Genomic DNA, 21,074 nt, shown 5'->3' with positions numbered 1-21,074 from the left:
TCTCCCCTTGTTTTTTACTAACAGCAACCTCTGCTTCCCAGAGCACATCCTTCCCCAAAGACACCAAAGCTGGCATTTCCTAGTCTAAACTCTACAGAATAATCACACCATTTAGAAAATAACTCGTGTCTCTGGAGCTCTCAGTTTCCCTATTTGTCAGTAGAAAATGAGACATTTCGTCAAAATATACAATAAAATAGCCTCTAGCAATAGCCTGCAATGCTTTTCTTTCCAATAGTTTTATGAGCATGTGTGCGGTCTCCTGGGAGTGCTTTCATAATCATTTAACAAATGACAGAAACTTAGGACAATGAGAAGCAGAATGGGATGCAGTTGCAGATCATGCATGCGGTTGCTTTGAACAGTCCACAGAAGTAGTGGTTTGCTCTGTGGTAAAGAGATGTTCTGCTCACTTGTAGGTCTAAACCAGGAGATTACAACCCCTCCTAAGGAGGGGCAGCATGCTGTACACTGCTCCGAGAGCAACCCAGTACAGCCCATTGCTCAGCCTCTTCCTGGGCTCTCTCACCGCTCTGGAACAGTTCTCTGAACCAGACTTGTATTCTAGATATGTTTAACTATCCCATAGTTAAAAAGGCAACACCCAGGAAGAGATCCTGGGAGGGAGACGGGTATTCAGCTCTTAACCAACTTCCTACCCCTCCTTCACAGCACAGTGTGTCCCAGCTGAGTGAAATTTGCAGCGCTCTGCGTGTACAGGAGCTCCTTTCATTTGTGCTATTCTGGGAGGCTGTCACCTGCTCCCAGCTTGTTGACATAAGGTAAGAGCAATGATGGTCTTTGAAAATACACCATAAAACCACTATGAAAACTTGTTTCTTCTGCGGATATTCAAAATTTCTACCTGTGTGGGGATGGAGAAGGCACTGTCAACTCCTATATGCACAAATAACACAGCAAGAAAGTGCTGAAAGAAAATCCATTTACTCAAACACTATTTCCTCCCTCCTTTTCATTTTCTTTGCAATACAAATTAATTCAACCCTCTGTATAAAAAGAGGGGTGGACTGGTTCGGCACAATGTAAAGGAGCAGTTTAATTTAGCTGCGACTCTCCAGAGGGCAGAGTTCTTGTGAGACCAAAACATATAATGCTTAGAAGCACAGGCTTTACAATCAGTTTCCCTATGCCACCAGAAACACACTTCCTCTCTCCCTTCAGCCAATCTCCAGGAAAAAATAAATAAATAAATAAATAAACTAACTTATGGAGCAACATGTCCAAGAAGCAGTGAGCAGAAATGCATCCCAGAGGGGTGCTAAAGCATATAATAGCTGTATTTGTCTTCCTTGAAATGCCCTAGTACAAGACAACAAAAAAGAAGGTAGGATCATTTGTTGTGCTCAGGTTTTAAGAGATTTCTGAGTAGATCTGTTAAGCTTGGAAGCTGTTAACAAAACCTACCTGAATACAACAGCTTTTGTCTTTCTGGGACGACGGTCTTTTTTGCTGAAACAGCAGAGGCACTTCGGAGATGGTGATGTGAGTATGGACTTTACTTTGGGATGAATTCTAGGTCTAAGCAACATGCTTGCAGATCCCTCTTCCCTGCCCAGTCCCATGCAACACATCTTTATTTTGGAACAGGTCATTGGCATTTGCTCAATGTTCATGAGCTGTTATTACTCCCTCAGGCACTTGTACCAGTGCTTCCTTCAGACATGTCCCAAAACATGCTGGGATTAGTAATAGGGATCACAAAGCTAAGAGGGAGATGTCCAGCCAGGGTAAGCGATAACAGCTCAGCAAGCTGCCATGGGTAAATGGGAGAAGGTTTGCTGGAAGAAACACATATTCCCTAAGAAAGCTTGGATGGATGAGGGGGATGCTGTGGAAATGAGAACAGACCTGGACAATGTGGATGAAAGGAAAAAAATAGAAAATATAGATAGATTAAAATCTTTTCCTTGGTTACTCACTTTTAGGTATCCTGGATAAAAAAACAAAACAAAACAAACAATACACCACAACAAAAAGTACTAGGGCAAATCATTCCATACCTGAATTCATACTGCTGAGACAGTGATAGTCTCAAAAATATGTTTCAGGTCACAGTGTTATGGCACTGGGGTTAACAACATGTTTCCCTAAAGGTGGGTTGTTGTTCAAAGACTTCACTGTTGAGTGCGCAGCGTGGTATAAAACATAGGGAGCGGATGACAAAGAAAGCAGACTGGTGCTTTGGAGACCTGGGTTTTATTCTTTGATTTCCTCAAGCAAATAATTTTGCACCCATTCTTTCTCTCTTTCCCAGCATGACTGTAAGCTCTTGGGGTTGTGGACATTCTCAGTAGTTACCTGTCCTGGTTTTGGCTAGCATAGAGCTAATTTTTCTTTTCAGTAGCTAGAATTAGACATCATCCAGGGCCCAAGATAACAGGACCCCAAATTTTTATCAGGGTCTTTGGCTAACTGCAGCACACAGAGGACAACAAACAGTATTTCTAAGGAAGGTGATCTGCCAGGAGGTTGAATACAAGAAAATGAAATGAGAACTCAAAAGTATTCCAAGTACCACCAGTTTGGAGTCCAAAGGAAAAAAAATACAAGAAGATTAAGCCAAGTACCTCTGGCCATCCTTTTTCCTTTAACTGCAAAGAAAAGCAATCTTTATGAAGTGATAAAGCCGTCCAAGAACGGCTGCAGTTGTTTCTTTTAAATGAACCAGAGAACAGATGGTGTCCTCTCATACTGTCACAAAGGTCAAAATTAGCCACCTCTAAGACTAGCAGGTTCTTGAAATGCTCAAGTGCTTGTGTCTGGTCCTTATGACTAATCCACTTTCCAGAACAAGAAAGGTCAAATGAAGAACACCCCTCCAAATACTGCAACAACTCCTAGCCATGGCTGATGTGTAAGGCACTCAGACATGGTGTCAACAGCTGCTCCTAAAACCCAATGAGTCAGCCTTTCAAAAGAGCTTGTCAGATCTCACTGCTAGAGCCTCCACAAAGATTATATTTACTCCCCAATGTTTAAAAATATCCTTCTTAAACCTTGAAAATGTAAAATGTTTTCCTTACAGAATTTGTCCTTTTTCCCCGGACAGCTGCCCAAGAATGTCTCATGTATTTATTTGAGAGCAAAGCTTCCCAGCTCTTCTTTCACTTTCCTATTCATGTGCTGACAGCTAAACCAAAGGCAGGCCTCTGTTTCTGAAGTCATGTACAAATGAAGTGTTTCTGGTCTCTTTCACAACATTTACCTGCAAACCACAGTCAGCCTTCTAGAGTACTGTGAGGTTAAGTGTTCTTCTCAACAGATAGGGTACAGAGACACTGGGTGACTTGCCTTTGGTCCTACAACAGGCACGCAGGCACAAACCCCCTATCCATCCCCTACTCTAATCACCAATCTCCCTTGGATGCTGTCATTTAAATAAAAAGGCCTATTGGAAATGACAGGTGAAGAAAGCAGTCCAGGCATGAAATGCACTCTAAAGTATATTAATAGAAGGTTGCCAGACAAAACGGCACAAGGCATTTGATCGCATCATCTTAGGCTTGTTGTTCATGCTCCTTTGCATCTGGCTGTGTGATTTCTGCCAGATTCTCGGCTGGAGGAGCAGGCAAGGATTTGCCTGCTTTCCCTAACCCGTGCCGGGCTCAGCTGCAATCATGCAGAGCACTGAAAGAAATCCCTTTGAGTTGGGATTCATTCCGAACATGTAAAACTCAGACAAATGACTGCTTCTCCAAAGTGAATCCCATTTCACAGCAAGTAGGTTATTAGTGTGGAACTCCATACAAGTAGCCTGCATTCAAAAGCCCTCTGCATTATTAATAGAAGATGAGCTTTTGACATCAAAGGAGAACCATTATGTATGCTAAACGGTGGCAAAAATTGTACCCGCACTTCAAACCTTTTCAGTTCTTTGTCCCTTGTAAATCAATCAAGGTTGACAGATGCTTTAAGGAGAGTAATCTTTTCAATGATACTGTCAATGGATAACATAATGGAACATTGTCTCTGTGCTGTGTGAAGACATGGAGCTAGTCAATTATGGACAACACTTCATGCAGCCGCCAGTTTTCACTTGAAGTGCTGCTGTTGAAGTATTATAATCCCAACAAATGGCCGCAGCAGCATACAATGTAAATGAGACCTCCTGAAGCTTTGGAAAATTAATTAGTAACAACAGTGGTCCATTCCCACACTTTCAAACACCAGCCTGGTAATGTTAACGATGTACTTCCCCCCTTCCCTTTGAGCAGTCAATAGGGCATATTTACATACACTATTTTTAATCTTCAACACTTTTTTTTCCCCCCTTTTTAAATGCAGGAAGCTCTGGATTACTTTCCTCTCTTTCAAGCAGCAAATTTCACCCCTGATATTTCCAACCAGTCACATAACTCACATGACTGGAGCTGAAAACAAGAGAATAGAGACTTTCCCACTTGGAGACAGCAGTAATATTCACTCCTCTTGCTTCACGCACGTCGGACACTTTGTGGTGGTCTCCTTTTCCTACACTTCTGTCTCCTCAGCTGCCCTGAGAAGAATGGCTTGGATGGATGGCAAGGGAAAAGCTTCCGGTCTCAAGAGACCAGTAGGATGTGAGTTGAAAGCCCAATGTACTAAGTGTCAGCAGCACCTATGTCAAACTGTGGTGCACTGGATGCCAACGTATATATCTGATTGCCACATTCTACAGAAAGGAGATTCAGAGTCAAAGGGGACAGACTGCGCTGTTTATTTAGCTATTGGCTTCTATTTCCTACGTCATTTTCTCAAAGATTTTCCCTTTGTCAACCAAGGCTTGCACTAAGAGGAACACTTAATCTCCCACAGTAAGAGAGAAATCAGACACTTGAGACCAAAATTTCTAAACTCCTGTCAATTGCAGGTTTTCATTGCTATGATCTGTGAATGCCCCCTTATTTATAATGTGTTTTTGAAACAACCAGGTGCAGATAAGAATCTCTGAGAATCATAGATAAGAATCACAGAGGTCATCTTGGACAAGAAAAGGCTGTTCCTTGAACCCAGCTCCCTCTTCCCCAGGCTCCAAACAGCTGGGAACAGAAGCAGCTGCTGTCCCCCCTCATTTAGTATGGATTTGGTCCTCTGCACTCCGGACAGTTTTCTGAGAAGCCCTTGCAGTGGATGACTGCAGAAAGCTTCACACTGCAGCAGTCCCCTGAACCCCCAAAACATACAGATAATGGTTAAACTATACTGACAATTGTTAAACAATACTATGAAGCAAGAGAGGCAGCAACAGCAGCCACACACCCTCCCAGTCATTACCTGACCAGCTGCCACTGCTGATCCCAACAAGAAAAAGGAAATATTTGGTCTACTAGAGACCCCCATCCTGGGAACAGAAAAGACAGAGGAAAGGATATCTTCTGCCTAGCCTTAGAAAAGTCTGAGACAGATCCAAACTTCTTCCCACTCTCGCATAAAACAAACTACCACAGAAGAGAGAAATGGACAGGAATTGGGAGGTCTCAATTTCCTCTTCCTTTTACTGGAACAGATCTGTCAAGCAAAGAGTGGCACAACTCCATTTCTATACTCACTTCACGCTCAAACTCCACAGTGCAATATGCACAAACACAAGACAAAAACATTCTCTACTGCATCTTGATGAGAAAGCTTTAGGCTAGCATTCTTGCCATGATGAAAATGGCCCTTTTTCCAGTTACAGTTTGTTTTGCTGTGCACACTCATCTGTTTTTGTTTCTGGTTTTAGATGCTGTTTCTCTAGAGCTAAACACATGAAACACTACAAGGTCCTTACCCTACTCCATCCACCACCTCTGTCACAAGCTGACTGGGATGGCGCTGCCGAGCAGGCAGGCACCATGCCCCAGCTGTCCCTATCTTTGAGAGATGACCCAGGTTTCTCTCTCAATACTGAAGGATGAAGTATAAGCAAAAAGGAGACAGCAGACTGGGAAAACCTATGGTGGGTAACAAAGAGGGTTAAGAACATAGCAGACATAAATTAGGGCCCAAACAGTAAGTTCTGCTCTTCTCTGCTTGATGCGGGATTCCAAAGTAATTTTTAATTGAGTGTGTTCCCATTATGTAGCTGCCAAATGTCATCCACTGCCTTCCCTCATCACAGCTTCTGTCTGGAAGTTCCCACTGCCTTGGCTGAGATGCATTTCTGAGTATTCCTTATCCCAGTCAAAGCAAAATAGGACACCAAACACCACTTACTTCAAAGACTGTCCACTTAAGCAAACCTGGACTGCATAGATTGAAACAGAGAAAAAGATAACTGTAGAGAAGTAGCTTAGCTGGTAGCTCCACAGGTGTGTAAGGTGGGCCAGGAGAAGCAAACAAGCAGTTGCAAGCAGGCAGTCTTGGGCATTGTGTGTGCTACTTGCACAGCTTTCAAGGAAAACTGATGCACAAAAGAGGCTATGGAAAGGGCCAGGATGTCATACTCTGACACAAATTTGCAACACACTGGACCAGAGTCTTAAATCTACTGACTTCTGCAGGGCTACTGCAACCAATGTGTGGTACGGATCTGTTCTACTCTGCTTGAAACTTACTCTAAAAACATATGCACCTTTCCAGCTCATTTATAGTTTACCATTTATTTGCAATATCCAGAGATACCTACACACATACTTTCTTTCAAGTTACAAGACATGTATTGAGCAATTGCATATTTTCTTGCACAACAGTTTCCATGGTAATATCAAAGAATTTCAAAAGCATACATTGCCTTTGTCACAACTTTCAACAGAAAATTATCTAAACTTTTCTTTTGAGTTTATTATTTTTACTATCTGCTATTATTTTTTTAAATTTGCCCAATGAAACAATAAAGCTGATCCAGTTGATCAAAAGACAAAAGATCTGATGACAACTAAGTGTTCCAGTAATTCAGAACCAAAGGTTATAATATAGAAGATAAAGAACCTGCTCTGTTCACATGTCTAATGACAATACATAAGACCACAACTTACCAGTTTTGGATAAGGTAAATATAAGAGGGAAAACAGTAGCTAATGATGACAAAAATTTTAAGTAGCCTTCTATTCATATTAAAATAAAATTCACACAATCCAATTAAGCCAGAGACTTATCATTAAAAAATAAATTAGGAAAAAATTAATTAAGAGAAACATTGCTTACATAAGAGAAGTCTTCGGCATTCTGACAGAGTAGCTTGGGAAAAACAGCCTGTCGCTGAAATCTTTCCTCGTCTTCAAAGATGTTCCCATACATGAAGCCATTCATCATGGTGGAGTGGGCATGGATGTCAATATAGAACTCCAAGTTAATCTTCTGTTGAGGGAAAACAACAACAAAACATTCAGCATGAGATAAATCATAGCTGCGTTATGTAGGTGAAGCCTCCCATAAATCCAGTAGAGCCATCCTTGAATCTAACCATGGTGCCAGTGTCAGAGAGCCACGCTAAAGACAATGCTTTGATGCATCCAGCCATTCGTGCTGCTTCATGGGTGCATGTGAGATCCAACACAGGACCATGACAGACATTTCCTTACCTGTTCTGAGAAAGCTGGAACATTTATGCAGCACAGGACACTGTGCAAAATAGAGTCAAAGCATTATCTTTTGCCACTGATAAAAATATGCACCTTCCAGTTCTAGAGCATGATTATTCAGACATAGCTTTGCCATGTCTGCACAGTTCTGCGTCGCAATGTGTAGATGTACCCTTCTGCCATGGAAGATGGGCTTAGAATTATGTAAAAAAGACCAGTATTCCCTGTGCAGTTTATTTTAGTTTATAAGCAGAAATAACACAAATGGCTTTGTCTTGCTCTGCTTTGCAGTAGTGATTCAACAGAACAACTCCCCAAAACAAGTGCCTTGAATGCCTCTCCGCTTGTACCTTCCCATGTGATTCTGCATCAACTCTTGCTTCAGAAGAAAACACCAGGACCCCCTAACCCAGAAGTGACTGCTCTCCCCATACCCTTCCTGGATTGGCAATTTAGCATCAAAAGGTTCTGTATGAAAACACTGCTCAAGTCTCCAGTCCAGGGACACAACTTTTTCCTCACATGACATAAGTGATACTACTTCTCCTGCCACCAGTGGCAAAGAGTGGATGTTCACCTTGATGACCATCTACGGTACCACTGACAGCAATAAGAAGGCAACATACAGCACTAAAGAGTGCTACCAGAGCAGATGGCACTGAATTACCCAAACTCTTGCAACTTCTGGTCCTGAGCAAATGGTGCTCTGAGACTAGACAGTGACAAACCCACCCCTGTCACCTTGCCACCATGGGTCCAGTAAGAACCTTCCTGGTGACCAGAGGGCTACAGCTCAGATCTCCCTGTCCCAACACAGGGGTGGAGAAGAGCTTGGTTAGCAGGAGAGGGATTATGATGCCTAGCCCTGTGTACCCCTGGGTGGCAAACAGGGATCCCGACCAGTAACATACAACATGGAGCTCTTTGGTCACATTTCTCGCCTGCACACAAAGCTTGCTCAGGCTACTGGAAAATACTGAGCTATGAGACAGCTCAGTGTAATACAAACACAGTTTGTATTATGCAGTTCATGTGACAGCAGTGTCAGCTCTTCCAGAGAGTCTCTGATGGGGGGAGAACATCATTCAGTAGGTGAAAATAATATGATACAGATTTACTTTCCCTTGGCAGAAAACCAATGTACAATACACAGTGACTGTTTAGTTTAATTAAACAGCCTAGAGAGAGTAATACTGTATCTTATTAAGCCTCTCCTATGTTAAAATGTTAGCTAATGCAATATCAATATCTGACCATGCTTCATAGGAAAAGGAACATTTGATTGTATTTGACTCTAATACAATAAATTGTTTGCTCCTGCCAAAACGTTATGCTGTGCTATGGAGGACCAACACTGCAATAAAGCACACATCTGCTATTTAGAGATATAGCACTGAGGAGAAAGATTAGCATTGACAGGATGAAATACCACATAGGATTTTCTTCCTCTCCAAGCATACAGAAATTAAAACCAAGATTGAGTAATATTATTTTTTATAAGATAATTTCCCCATCAGAAACGGAATTTGATGAGATCAGATGCACACAGGCATATCACCATAAAACAGAACATGTTGTAGAGTCTCAAAACAGTGATTTGATAATGAATTGAGGAGATAATCTAGTTAAACTGGATATTTGTAAAGCATGAATGTCCTTCACACAGAAGTCAGTGACCTAAGTCATACTTATTTTAGAACAACTAAACAGAATTCTTTATAGGGACATATTTACTAATATAAAGTAACTGAGAAGGACAGTGAGATATATAACAGTAGAGTAGTATCATTTGTGTCTTAACACAAATAAAGCTGCTGCCATAAACTCTATGATTTGTGCTGTGTCATACTATATTCATTCATCCGTAATTAGGAAACCGTTTCCAAAAAGGAGGTGTCTATGAACAGGGACACAGAGGCCCAGATTACTAAAATAACTTTCCATAGACTATCCAGCAAGAAATTCACCTGCACACACTGATGAACTGAGTCTCAGCTTAGTGTTCAACTTGATCTAGTCATCCAGTCTAACACAGTATCACCAGAGAATATTTTCTAAACTCTATTAGGATTCTCGCTTTAAAAGTTGTGAATAAAAGCATTCCAGAGAATTTTACAGAATCTCTTGGGGTGTTAAAATTTCCTTGAAGAAATTTCTTGATCATCAAAACCATTTTCAAATAGTCTTGTGACACTGGTTATTTGTGAGGGAACAGTGTCCTTCACGGATTTCACACTCACCTAAAGATTAAGCTTCCAGATCGCTTATTTGGAAACCACAACATTCAACAGATAGCTCATCACTCAAACATGTGTTAAAAAACATTTATTCAGTCATTCATTTCCTAAATCAGCCCACAATAACTATTCAACTTTTTTTTCTGATATTTGTTCCTTACCCTCATACTGAACACATAAAAAACTATTTCACATTATTTTTGCCCCCTAAATATAGTCCAAATTTGCAGTTGTCCATCCTATTCAGTAAGTTGTTACATATTGCTATAGTAATTGCCAGTTAGATGTACTACTCCTAGACACTGCTGTATGTGAGCAGAACAGTATTTCAGTGTTGCACGTTTCTTCTCATCACATTTATTATTTTATCAAAGGGAAACATCTTGAGCGTTCTCCATTACAGAACAAAATAATTCAGTGCATTGTTAATATAACACAAGTTCCTAATGGAAAAATTCTCTGTATTCACAGACAGAAGGATGCTATGGACTTAAAACGGACAATAATAGCCCAATCACTGGGACATTAAACTCAAAGTTTGCCACCCTGTGCCCCAAGGAGTAGAACAAGTAGCAGACTATTTGTTTGCAGGCAAATTTCACAAAAGAATTGGGATATGTTCCTGAACAATAATGGTATTTCCTCTCTCTCTTTAGAGTCATACATATTCATAAATACTTTATGTGTAGGATCTGTTTCACCCACTGCCACACTACAAATTTAAGCTAGGGAATAAAGTTTCATATTTCAGCTGAGGTTTTCTGGAAGATTTTGACATAATTACTGATCTCCTGCAATTTAGGCAGGATCACAGAATTAACATTTTATTAAATATATAATGACACCTACTGATGGGAATTTCAGAAAAATCAGCAGAGAGCTGACCTTCTGAAATTGTTTCTCTTAGAGGTAGGGAGAATTTTAATGGGAGAATAAAGTTAATAAATGTATGTGTGCATTTACATGAGCACATGCAAACACACTTAAAACACAAACCGATCCTATCTGGTGTTAAACCACAGGGCTATCTGTCAGTATCTACACAGCAGAACTCACCCTGGTTATGGCTTCTAATGCAGTAGCATCTACAAGTAAGAATGGGAATAAATTTAGAAGTGGCTCAAAGCCTCATAGTCACATTTGCTTCAGCCTTTAAGCAGAAAATAATGAATAACCAGGCTCAAACATCTCTGGACGCCATAGCTGCCTTCTGAGAGACTTACAAGTTACATCCTACAATATGATATTAAACTCATCATTTTCTGCTTTAGAGGTGGAATGCAAAATGATTCAGATGCCTTATAAAAGTTATCATGCAATTTAATTCCCTCAAGTGTCTTTTCTTTGTGCTTACAAGCAGCAGCAGAGATTTCTCTCTCATACTCTCTTTCTTAAGTAAAGCTGTAATTACCTGGGTGACCCAGCTTACAGAGTTGGAGAAAACAAAGGCAGACTTGGTCTTTCTTTTCTCTGTGTGTCAAAACAGAAATCACTCACTGACTGACAGAGACAATGATTGAACCCCACTTCCTAGAAAACAACAGCTAACATTCTCTCCCTTGAAAAGAAAGGTCTTTGCCTCTTCTTGCCACTTACCACATAAAACCAGAATAAATAAATAAGCAAACGAATTTCTGCTCTAAAGTTCATTTGAATCTTTGCCTTTGTGACACACACTTTCCGCTGTTCTCCTGAGTCAGTCTAAAGTTTCTGGCAGCTCGAGAAATATACATATAAATTAGGGAGGGAGAAAAATGAAAGAAATATTGGATAAAGAATAAGAGCTAACACACATTGTCAAGATATGAAATAGTCAAAGTAGCACAGAAACTGGAAACTGATTCTTGATCCATGTAAAGCTTTGAGAAAATATATTCTCACTTGTCTGCATTTTTATTTCATTAGCTGAATGCCTTTGGAAGGTCAGTAATTAAAGAGCAAAAGGAAAGAATGATGTTAATAGCTAGTGCTGATATGACCAAAGTTAGATTTTGAACAGTGCAATTAAGATTCGTAAGGAAACAGAGATTTAATAAATAAATAAATAAATAAAAATCAATAAATGCCGTAATAAAAGGATAAATGTGCATTGAGCCCAGAACACGAGCCACTAGAGAGACAAATGATGCAAGAAGAAGCCAGCTCTGTCCACCAGCTGTCACTTCAATATGGATTTTATTAATTCTTGGGCATAGCAATTGGCTTAGAGAAAGACCATCCAAAAGCCTTCTTCACTCCGATATTTCATACTGGGGATGGGATAAACTCCTTGCAATGTTTTATACAAGCACCTAAAACCATGGCTTGTCTGTGGCAGGAACGTAACAGCCTTCAGGCACACTTCGTACTCTTCCTGCTAAGCCACTGTTTTAAGCAAAGGGACATACAACAATTGGCACGTTGTAAGGAGTTTGCCCCTTTCGGTTCAGAAAGGACTCAGAAATTCCCAGAAGACCAGCTCTTGATGCTTCCTCAGGTCCAGAATCTCTAAAAAGAAAATTCTGCGTAGTCTCAAATATATCCATTTTGACACACACACCATACCCTATGCTTACCTATTTTTGCAATGCCTACAGTAGTAACACCAGAAAACAAATGCAATGTGCTAATAAGCAAAATAAAGGAAAGCTGACCATTCAGCATCATATGTTCAGCAGTTTACATTCAGCTAGAAAACACCAGTTCTGGCCCTTTCAGCTCCAGGGAACTCTGCCCAGTGTGCTGAATCACTCTTCAGGGATGAACACTTGTCTCCTTCTCACTCTACAAGGGAACATGAGGCAGAATTCAAACTGTCTGGATATGGTTCACATTTTCAAGTTTCCCTTGGAACACCTGGAGTTGTATGCCTGGTTAGGTGAATTTTACCCAAATCACTTTTCTTACATCTGCCTTGTCCCCATATTTTTTTCCCTAAAATTTGAAAGGGCCAGCATAAACCCTCCCAAAAAAACCCAACAACCCCAAACAAAAGAAATACTTCCAAGAACATTTTCCTCTGCCATTCTGTGTAACCTCTGACAAGTCAGTCCTACAGTGTCACCTCCAGTTTTACAGATGACGTAAGCCACACCCTTGTTAGAGGCACTGTTTCAGAGGTATGCCACTGCCCCTTTGTAGCCATAGGGACATCTTTCTCCTTCCATTCACCGTCTCATGGACCACCTGCTCCATTCACCTTGTTAAGCACCATGGCAACAACAGCAATCACTTACATAAGAAATTAATTGTAGAAAAGTGGTTTACTATTTTTAAAAACCTTGTAAAGGTTAAAAAAACTTTAAAAAAATTTCAAAATATTTCCTCATCTTGCTTCCTGAGAAGGGAAAATGACGGTTTAGAACCACTCTTATTCTCACTAATATGAAGCACAAAAGCCAATTTCTCCTTATTCCTGCGGACACCTTTACACAATCTTTTAAGTGTCTCTGCAGAAGCAGCTTGCAGCAATGTACCACCAACTCTGCATGCCCTTCTAGCAGTTCTTCATAACACTTCATGCATTTTTTTCCAGATTATTTCAATGACGAATGAACCGCTACAACCAAGTTGCCATTCAAAAGTAATTATTTACTGATCCAGTTACATGGCAAGTTCTGAATCTAAATAATAATACCTCTTAATGTTAGGCATAATCTGACATGACTCATTAGTGCCTCAAAGAGGATGGAGAAGAGACTTCTGTTAGTTCTATGGGTTCATACAGCAATTGGATGGCATGTCTGTCAACACTGCTTTCCTGCCTGTCTTAAAAAGTAACGAATGCTTTTATCCATAGAAGAACATGGGACCCCCCTCAATGAGCTTGAACCCTGCTCTTATGTCCCCATCAGTAGCCCTGAGAGGAGCTAAACTCATAGCTTTGGCCTCAGAGTGGGAGGTCAGCAACATGCATATTCTGATCCAGGTTCTTTATCTGCTTGCTTCTCTCACCTGCCAGTGCAGATAACAACACCTCCTGAGGATTAGCTGACGTTTGTAAAGCACTTTGAAGATATAAAGCATCACAGTGCGTACAAGTTAAGTATTAATTCATCTGCCAGGCAGATTCACTCTTTGACCCCTCTGCAGAGACATCCAGTTAGTGTCAGCTCTGGCAGTTTTTGCAATTCAGGCACCTGTCCACCAGCTACTGGACTGAAGCCAACAATTCACACAGGACGCAGAAGAGCCGTCAGATGGTAGTAACATTTGGTCACGACAGGCCTGAATTGGATTTGAAAGGGTGACCTGGAGGTGAAAGGCTCTATCAAGAAGCCACTTCTGTTCAAATGCATATTAAATTATAGAGGGGGCAAAGAGACAATGTTAAGACCCAGATCAAGTTTAGACAAGACTTCTGGGTCAGCTGCATGAACAATTCTTGTAGAATTTTTACCCTAAATTAATAGGAACCAGAAAACACACTCTTGTGGATTTTGGGCCTGACCCCAAGCCAAAACTAGAAGGGTGAGTCTGAACAAGGACAGTCATTGTTCTGTCTCATCCTTTCTCTCTCACTCATATAGGAGCAAATGTGCACATACACTCAGCAACATGCGTTTTAACCTTTGCAAGCTCTGAAGTCTTTAGTTGCCTGAATAATTAGAATAAACCACTGGGATTGACCTGGGTCTTGGGGCATTACCTAAACTTTGCTGATCTCACCTGGCTCTGTCCATCTCAAACTTCACTTGCATGTCCCCACCACATGCCCTGGAGAACAAGCTCTGTAAATCCTGCCTTGCTCACTTGTCTGCTACCGAACAGCACTGGCTCTGCAGAAAGAGGGCTTTTCAGATAAGAGAAGGGAAAATTCTGGAAGAAGAATCAACAGCTTTTGGGGAGAGTGAAGGAACCTTAGTATAAAGAAAAAAAAAAAAAAAAGAAAGTGAGAAAAATGAGAAAAAGGGGAGAAGGGGGGGGGGGGGGGAATGGAGAAAGAAGCTGAGGCCGTAATTGTTCCTTATTCTGATAATTAAAACAAGAAAATTGGGTTAAAAACAGAAATATCTAAATGACCACGCTTCCATCAGATAATTCAATTTGGCTCTGGTCTGGTTCTGAAAGTCTGCTTAGCTGAAATGCTCCCAGTCACTGTATTGAGGGTTTTAGCACTTCTTGGTACTGTTCCTTAGACAACCACTTGCTTGCTGTGTAACCATATGCAAGTCATTTAATGCCTTTGAGCATCATTAATTGCTGCTTAAACACCTATACTATATTAAGTTCAACTATTCACTTCATAGCAGTATTAATAGTTTTGTGTTTTACCAATAACTTTTAATTATACCTCTGCAGAACCTTCTGACCAAGGTACAGAGACTTTACTTTGCAAGGACATAAATAAGGCCCAAAGCCATTGCCTGTTTCTCCTCCAATTACAAAGGCAAAGAGTGGTAGACTCAAAAACAATGGCTGGGAATTCTGACTCCCTGTCCCCTAATTTCCTAGGAACTATTCCAGTTGGACAAATTATGTGTAGTCAAATCAAACTCTATAGCAACCAGTTTCTCTAGTCTCTCAAATAATATATGGCATTATTCACTATTTCTTACTAAATAAGTAACAGCTGGCAGAATATAAAGTCATCAGGCAGAAGACCTAAGGCAAATAAAATAAAGTGCTTTTTAAATTAGTTTATACTTATATGGCAGAACTCACTGCCACCAGATTTTGGCCAACACACAGATGAACTCAAAGATCAATTAGATAAATTCAAAGAAAAAGATTCCATTATGTTATTACACACAAATCTCCAAATCACACATTGCCAGAAGCTTTGCGCTGTTCTTAGTCTATCCCTTAGCATCTGCAATAGGTCATTGGACACTGAGACAAATAGACCTTGGGTCTGATGCAACATCACTGTTCTTCTTTTCCAATTAGACTTTAATTTATGCTGCAGAATGAGACTTTTCTAGTTCCTAAAAAGTTAAAGTGTTGATTGTTGGTGAAAAGTATACTTTTTTTTTTTTTTCCTACAGTTTGAACTGTTTACTTTAAAAAGAGATTAGACAAATTACTGTAATGTTGGTCCTGCTCTATATAAAGCTTTCAGCTCAAGAAGTCCCTAAACCGACAATAACTACAAGCTGGACCTCAAAAGGTAAAGGTTCATTTTACGCATGTAAAATTTCTTATGCAGGCCCCTGAGTGTTCTTTTTCTACCTACTAACAACATACCCAGAAAATCTGATTAGTTGGACCTATGAGAGAACCTGTAGCGGTGGCTGTTATTTTAAGAGATCCACGTGGAGTAAGAAATAAATAAACATACCTGCATGCAAACTGCAAACCTGCCCAGTCAGGTGGAAGGAAACAACACTAGATGTATCATTCGAGGTTTATGTGGCCATCTACTTGCTAGGGAAGACAGGAAGGCTATGGATGGACATTGTACACATGCTTTACTAGTGATGGACAGCTGAAAAACAAACTATCTCTTGCTCTTCATTTTGCTGGCACAGCCTTGCCACAAGCAGAATTTATCCATGGTCATTAGTCTTATTCTGTTCCTTTGCAAGTTGCATCTTTCTTTTCCTTCCTTGTACTTAGTGCAGGCAACAAGCACATCCAAGTAAGAGATAAAAGTGAAAGCTGATAAACAGGAACACAAGGACACTGAAGGAGATTAGGGACTATACATCAAACATAGCTACTGAGGGGAGGGACAGCGTGCTAACAAATAAAAATAAGAATTGTCACCGATATTCTCTTGTTGACCCAAGATTCATCCGCAACTGTAAGAATAGGTTTTCTTGAGTTTGACCTACTCAGAGACAGATCAGCACAGCATTTTGCACCAAACCACAGAATGTTTTGTCTGTGCTTTACATCTAGCAGTATTTATTATCTGTACAGTGCTATAAAAGCTATAAATGTAACGGTCATTTTGGAAGGATCTGCTTTTACAACTGAAAGCACAACATATCATGTCTTTTGCAAGGCACATATCAGCATCAGTTGTATCTGAAACTTTTTTCCTCCAATATTCCCCTACCCACACTGGCCAACAGGTAAACATATTGCTGCAGGCAATATCACCTTGTGTTCTGCCTGTCAGACCAAACAGCAGGGAGCTAACTGTGCCTACAACTCAAGTCACAAGATCTCAAAGAAAATGTATTCCCTGAAAGCACATATGGGGGACCACTACTTTTTTATCATCTCCTACAGAAAGAATAGGTCTTGCAGAACATCAGGGACTCCAGATTCAGCACTGTGATATAAGAAATAATCAGTGACAATCTCAAGAGAATTCACCGGGGCATAACTAAACAAAGGTGTAGTAGGACTCTGAAGAAGGCTATTTCCCACCCTAGGCAGTCGCAGCTGACCCACACAACCAATAGTTGACTGAGAAATTTAGTCAGTTTTTGTCTGCTTTTTCTTCTATGTGTGTCTATATACACCTGTATAAGCACGTGTGTGTAAAAATGCATCTTTAAATACAAAGAAATATTTTAAACTTTTCATCCTTCTCCTCCGTAACTGTTACAGCTGTCTATAATGGACAGCAAAGCAATTTGCTCTGAATTGTAGGCATATCAGATCAACATTTGATCTTTGCTCTCCTAAACACTGCATCAAATTGATGGTCCACATGCTGTTTTCAGGCTGAGTCACCAAATACTACAGTGACTATTCTATGATACACATTACTGACTACTTCAGGAGACTGGCCCTACAATATGATTGAACTGAAGCAATATTGTAGTTTAACCTCGGTAGGCAGCTAAGCCCAACACAGTCACTCGCTCACTTCCCCCATAGTGGAATGGGGGAGAGAATTGGAAGGGTAAAAGTGAGAAAACAAAGTTTACCCTCTTATTCCAACTAGAGTTCACACAGCAAGACAGAAACCAACTACCTGCAATAGCAGCATAGTGAAAGTTCTCTGGAAGCAGAATACAATCGCACGAAACTTTGGCACATAACTCATGGGCAAACCAAACTTTCAGTGAACTTGCTCTGTTTTTTCATATTTTCCCTGGCAGTTTCCTCCCCTCCACACTCCCACACACCACATTGTGAGTCGGAGAAAGTCCAGAAGTATACTTTAATAAAGCTCTCAGCTTCACCAACCACTTCCCTTTAACTTCAGATTTCTCTGAAGGGAGGAGGTTTCTGCTATCTCTGATGGTTGGAACCTGATCCTGTCATCATTAGCTTTCTCAGAGACTCTTCATTTGTTGAATGTTGGTCTGTAATAAGAGGCAGGAAGGATAGTCATTTTTATAGCAACTACCTGCCAACAGATTTCAATTCTTTATCCCTTCAAAATCCCACATCTGTCCATGTCTCCAGGCACTAGTGGAAAAAGCTCTGCATTAGTTATTTTTATTATCAACATAAAAATCTTTCCATTTATTTATTTATTAAGGAAAAAAAGCAGCTATCTACAAAACTCAGTTCGTTTTGTCCTTAGGCAGACATTTAAAGCTGTCTGCCAACTTCTTTTCTTAATAAAAAAATAAGCTAAAATCTTTATTACACACTGTGTAACAATATATGACCAGGTACATTTACCCAGCTGAGACATGTGCCATCCATTTATCAGGCAAGAATTCTTTGACTGAAAGAGGAAACATCTGATAAAGAAGGCAGCCCCATTTCTGAAACCTCACCGCTGATGAGTCCTGACCCCAGAGCTGAGCCCCAAAACATGCCCCATCCCTGCCAAGTCGACACTACACAGTGGAGCAGGGACAGACACTGAGCTTGTTCTGACCCAGACAGACAGAAGAGGCCTGCCAGTTCAGAGCGAGGAGGGCTCCAGTGCACAACTGCTCTGCTTTTAGGACTCAGGTGCAGGTCTCTGTGTGATGCTACACCAAATGGTTTCTCCAGCTCTTCCCTTACATAGCAGAGAAGGGTAAAGCTTCTGCTGTGTGCTCGCCACTGGGGAGACACCACCACATCCCCAACCACCAGCCCCTCAGACCCACCAGCCAGATGTCTTTGAAATAACCCACTTTTAGGCTGGGTCTTTGCTTTTGCTTCTTAGCAGTGAGATATGGTGAAGACTGAAAATATATCCCAAACCACGTCAGTTCCTTGCACAAACACCTCTTGGACTGTAATGCAAGGACATGGTAGGTGATGAGAACGGTACCTTCTGCCCAAAACCTTGTGGCCTACTTCATAGTGAGGGTAGTATCTGAAAAGCAGGAAGGATTTGGATTCCTACCCAGGATATGTGTCAGAGCTTCTGCCTGCACTCTTTCTAGGCTAGTGACTGGCATGTTAAACCCAAACAACACATCTTAGACTGACACAAGATGAAACACATTAGGCAGATGGCATGTTTTCTCTGCACAAGCCAGCGCCGGAATATTTCCTCCTAACGATCTCCTGTTCTTATTCGCACAGCAAAATTAGTTTTAAAGTAAAAAGAAAAATACGTAACATGATGGGAGCAAAGATTACTATGTGGAAAATATATCAACAAGAGAAGGGTTTTATTCTTTCAATTCCATGGCTTTTATTTATATCTATATTGTTTATAAAAACAAACACCCTACTTTGTCAGACGTGAAAAGTCAAAATTTACATTTAAATGGAGGCATTTAGGTGGGTTTTTTTCCCTCTCATCTCTTGAATGCAGAGTACAAAAGACTAAAAACTCTCAATTTTCCTAAATGGAAGGATAACAGGTGAAGTTTGCATTCTGGGAGCTATTCATTTTGTGAACAATGTTCAACTCAGCAATGACCAAAGCGCAGCTGATCAAGGGGAAAAGAGCACTGGCTATTAGGCCTGACAGGGATTTGCTCAGCAGCTGAGACCAGGAGAAGCTGTGATCTTATTGTGTCCTGTTCCCAAGGAGGAAATTATGCCAAATACAGCTCCCTGAGGGCAACACCTACATTTCCAGATGTACTGTGGATCACTATCCAACTGAAAATCACTGCAATTTTAGAGATTTTAGTGCTACAATAGCCCTGGTTTCATTGCTGGAACTACTGCAGATGTTTAAAACGTGAGGTGGTCTGCTTGTAAGAGAAAATGAGAAAACTTAAAACAAGTCCATAATTGCACAGTACTAAAGCCATTGTAAAAGAATGGAAGTGGAAGCAAATACTGCGATGACCCTTAAAGCTTGCCATCAATTATCTTCCTTCTTTTTTTTTTTTTTTCTTTTTTCTTATTTTCTTCCTGGCAAGGAAAATGAGTACTGATTCTAACCAGGGAGTCTCTCAAACAAGTACATTTGCAAGCAACACGGTCAGAGAATGCCACCCATGGAAAGGTGTAGCAACATTTTTAACCACTTTGTCTCACTGGAGTACACCAGGAGTAACAGATGATGTACCATAGCAGCTCATTCAATTCTAGGCTGGATTGCCCCTCTCTGGCTTTTTCTGACATATAGCTGATCCACAGTGTTAAAAGGCAAAAAGTAACCTCATATTTTTCAAAACAAGGGTTAACCACAGATCCAGCCAGAACTTTGTAGGTGTTTATGTTGATTGTTTTAACTGTCTCTCCTGTGTTATAGAGTGAAGCCCATACAAAAAAAAAACAAACCCGAACCCAAACCACCCCCGCCCATCCCCAGTAAAAATAGCCTGCCTGTATTTTAAAAGCAGAGGAAATAGCAATAAATGTTTGGAAAAGGCGCACACACAGAATCTAAATGCCTGGGAGGTAAGTGCTATGGCTATGTACCCAGCACTAGGAAATCACTGTCTCATTCTTTTTAAAGTTGCAAACAGACAGTGTTGCTAGTCTCCCAGGACTAGAAGCTATTCCAAGCACTACATTACTATCAGGAAGTGTATTCTAATGTTCACCCATCATCACATTGATCCCTCTGTCTTTGGTGAGTTCCACTTTTTGCCACCCTCACAAACACCAAAAGAGTCTATTGTTTCCACAACAAATGGTACTAGTTTTCCTAGCGCTTCCCAACTTAAAAAGCATTACCTGCATTATTTAATTCCGATGCATTCACCCCCACAGCCAGCCCTTTCATTCAGAAGGTGTCGCAGCCCCATTGTGGACTGACCCTTTGTTTTCACGTGCATGTTTTTGTCAACAAGGACAGCCCCAAAAACTCCATCCTCCCCACCTCCCCCACAGATGGGTCACCCACTCCTTGTCAGGACACCATCAGCTGTCACAGTTTGCTGCGAGCCCATGTCATGATCTAAGGAATCAGTCCAGCTAGGCCAAAAAAGTCTAAATATTTGGATGTTTGTCTTTCCAGCCCAATCACCTGCCTAATATATTCATATATTGTGTCCCCTCCTGAGTTGTGTGGTTCATACACAATTACTGCGTGTAGGTGTGGGGGTGAAGGGAAGGAAAAAATACATGAGAACAGGAATATCTTAAGCAACTGATTCTA

General features: G+C 40.7%; 1 protein-coding gene across 2 annotated transcripts in view; it reads right to left on the bottom strand.

The window, feature by feature from the left end:
- LOC141960575 (BEN domain-containing protein 5) overlaps positions 1 to 21,074 on the bottom strand; it is a 971,168-nt gene that overhangs the window by 99,023 nt on the left and 851,071 nt on the right. For both annotated transcript variants that reach the window (XM_074906246.1, XM_074906247.1), the window contains exon 11: positions 7,126 to 7,278. In XM_074906246.1, the coding sequence (XP_074762347.1) occupies positions 7,126 to 7,278 (153 nt within the window). The remainder of the gene's footprint in view (positions 1 to 7,125; positions 7,279 to 21,074) is intronic.

The sequence above is a fragment of the Athene noctua genome, chromosome 5 (assembly GCF_965140245.1).
Source record: "Athene noctua chromosome 5, bAthNoc1.hap1.1, whole genome shotgun sequence".
NCBI classification, from domain to species: domain Eukaryota; kingdom Metazoa; phylum Chordata; class Aves; order Strigiformes; family Strigidae; genus Athene; species Athene noctua.
This window is presented reverse-complemented; position numbering and strand designations above follow the sequence as displayed.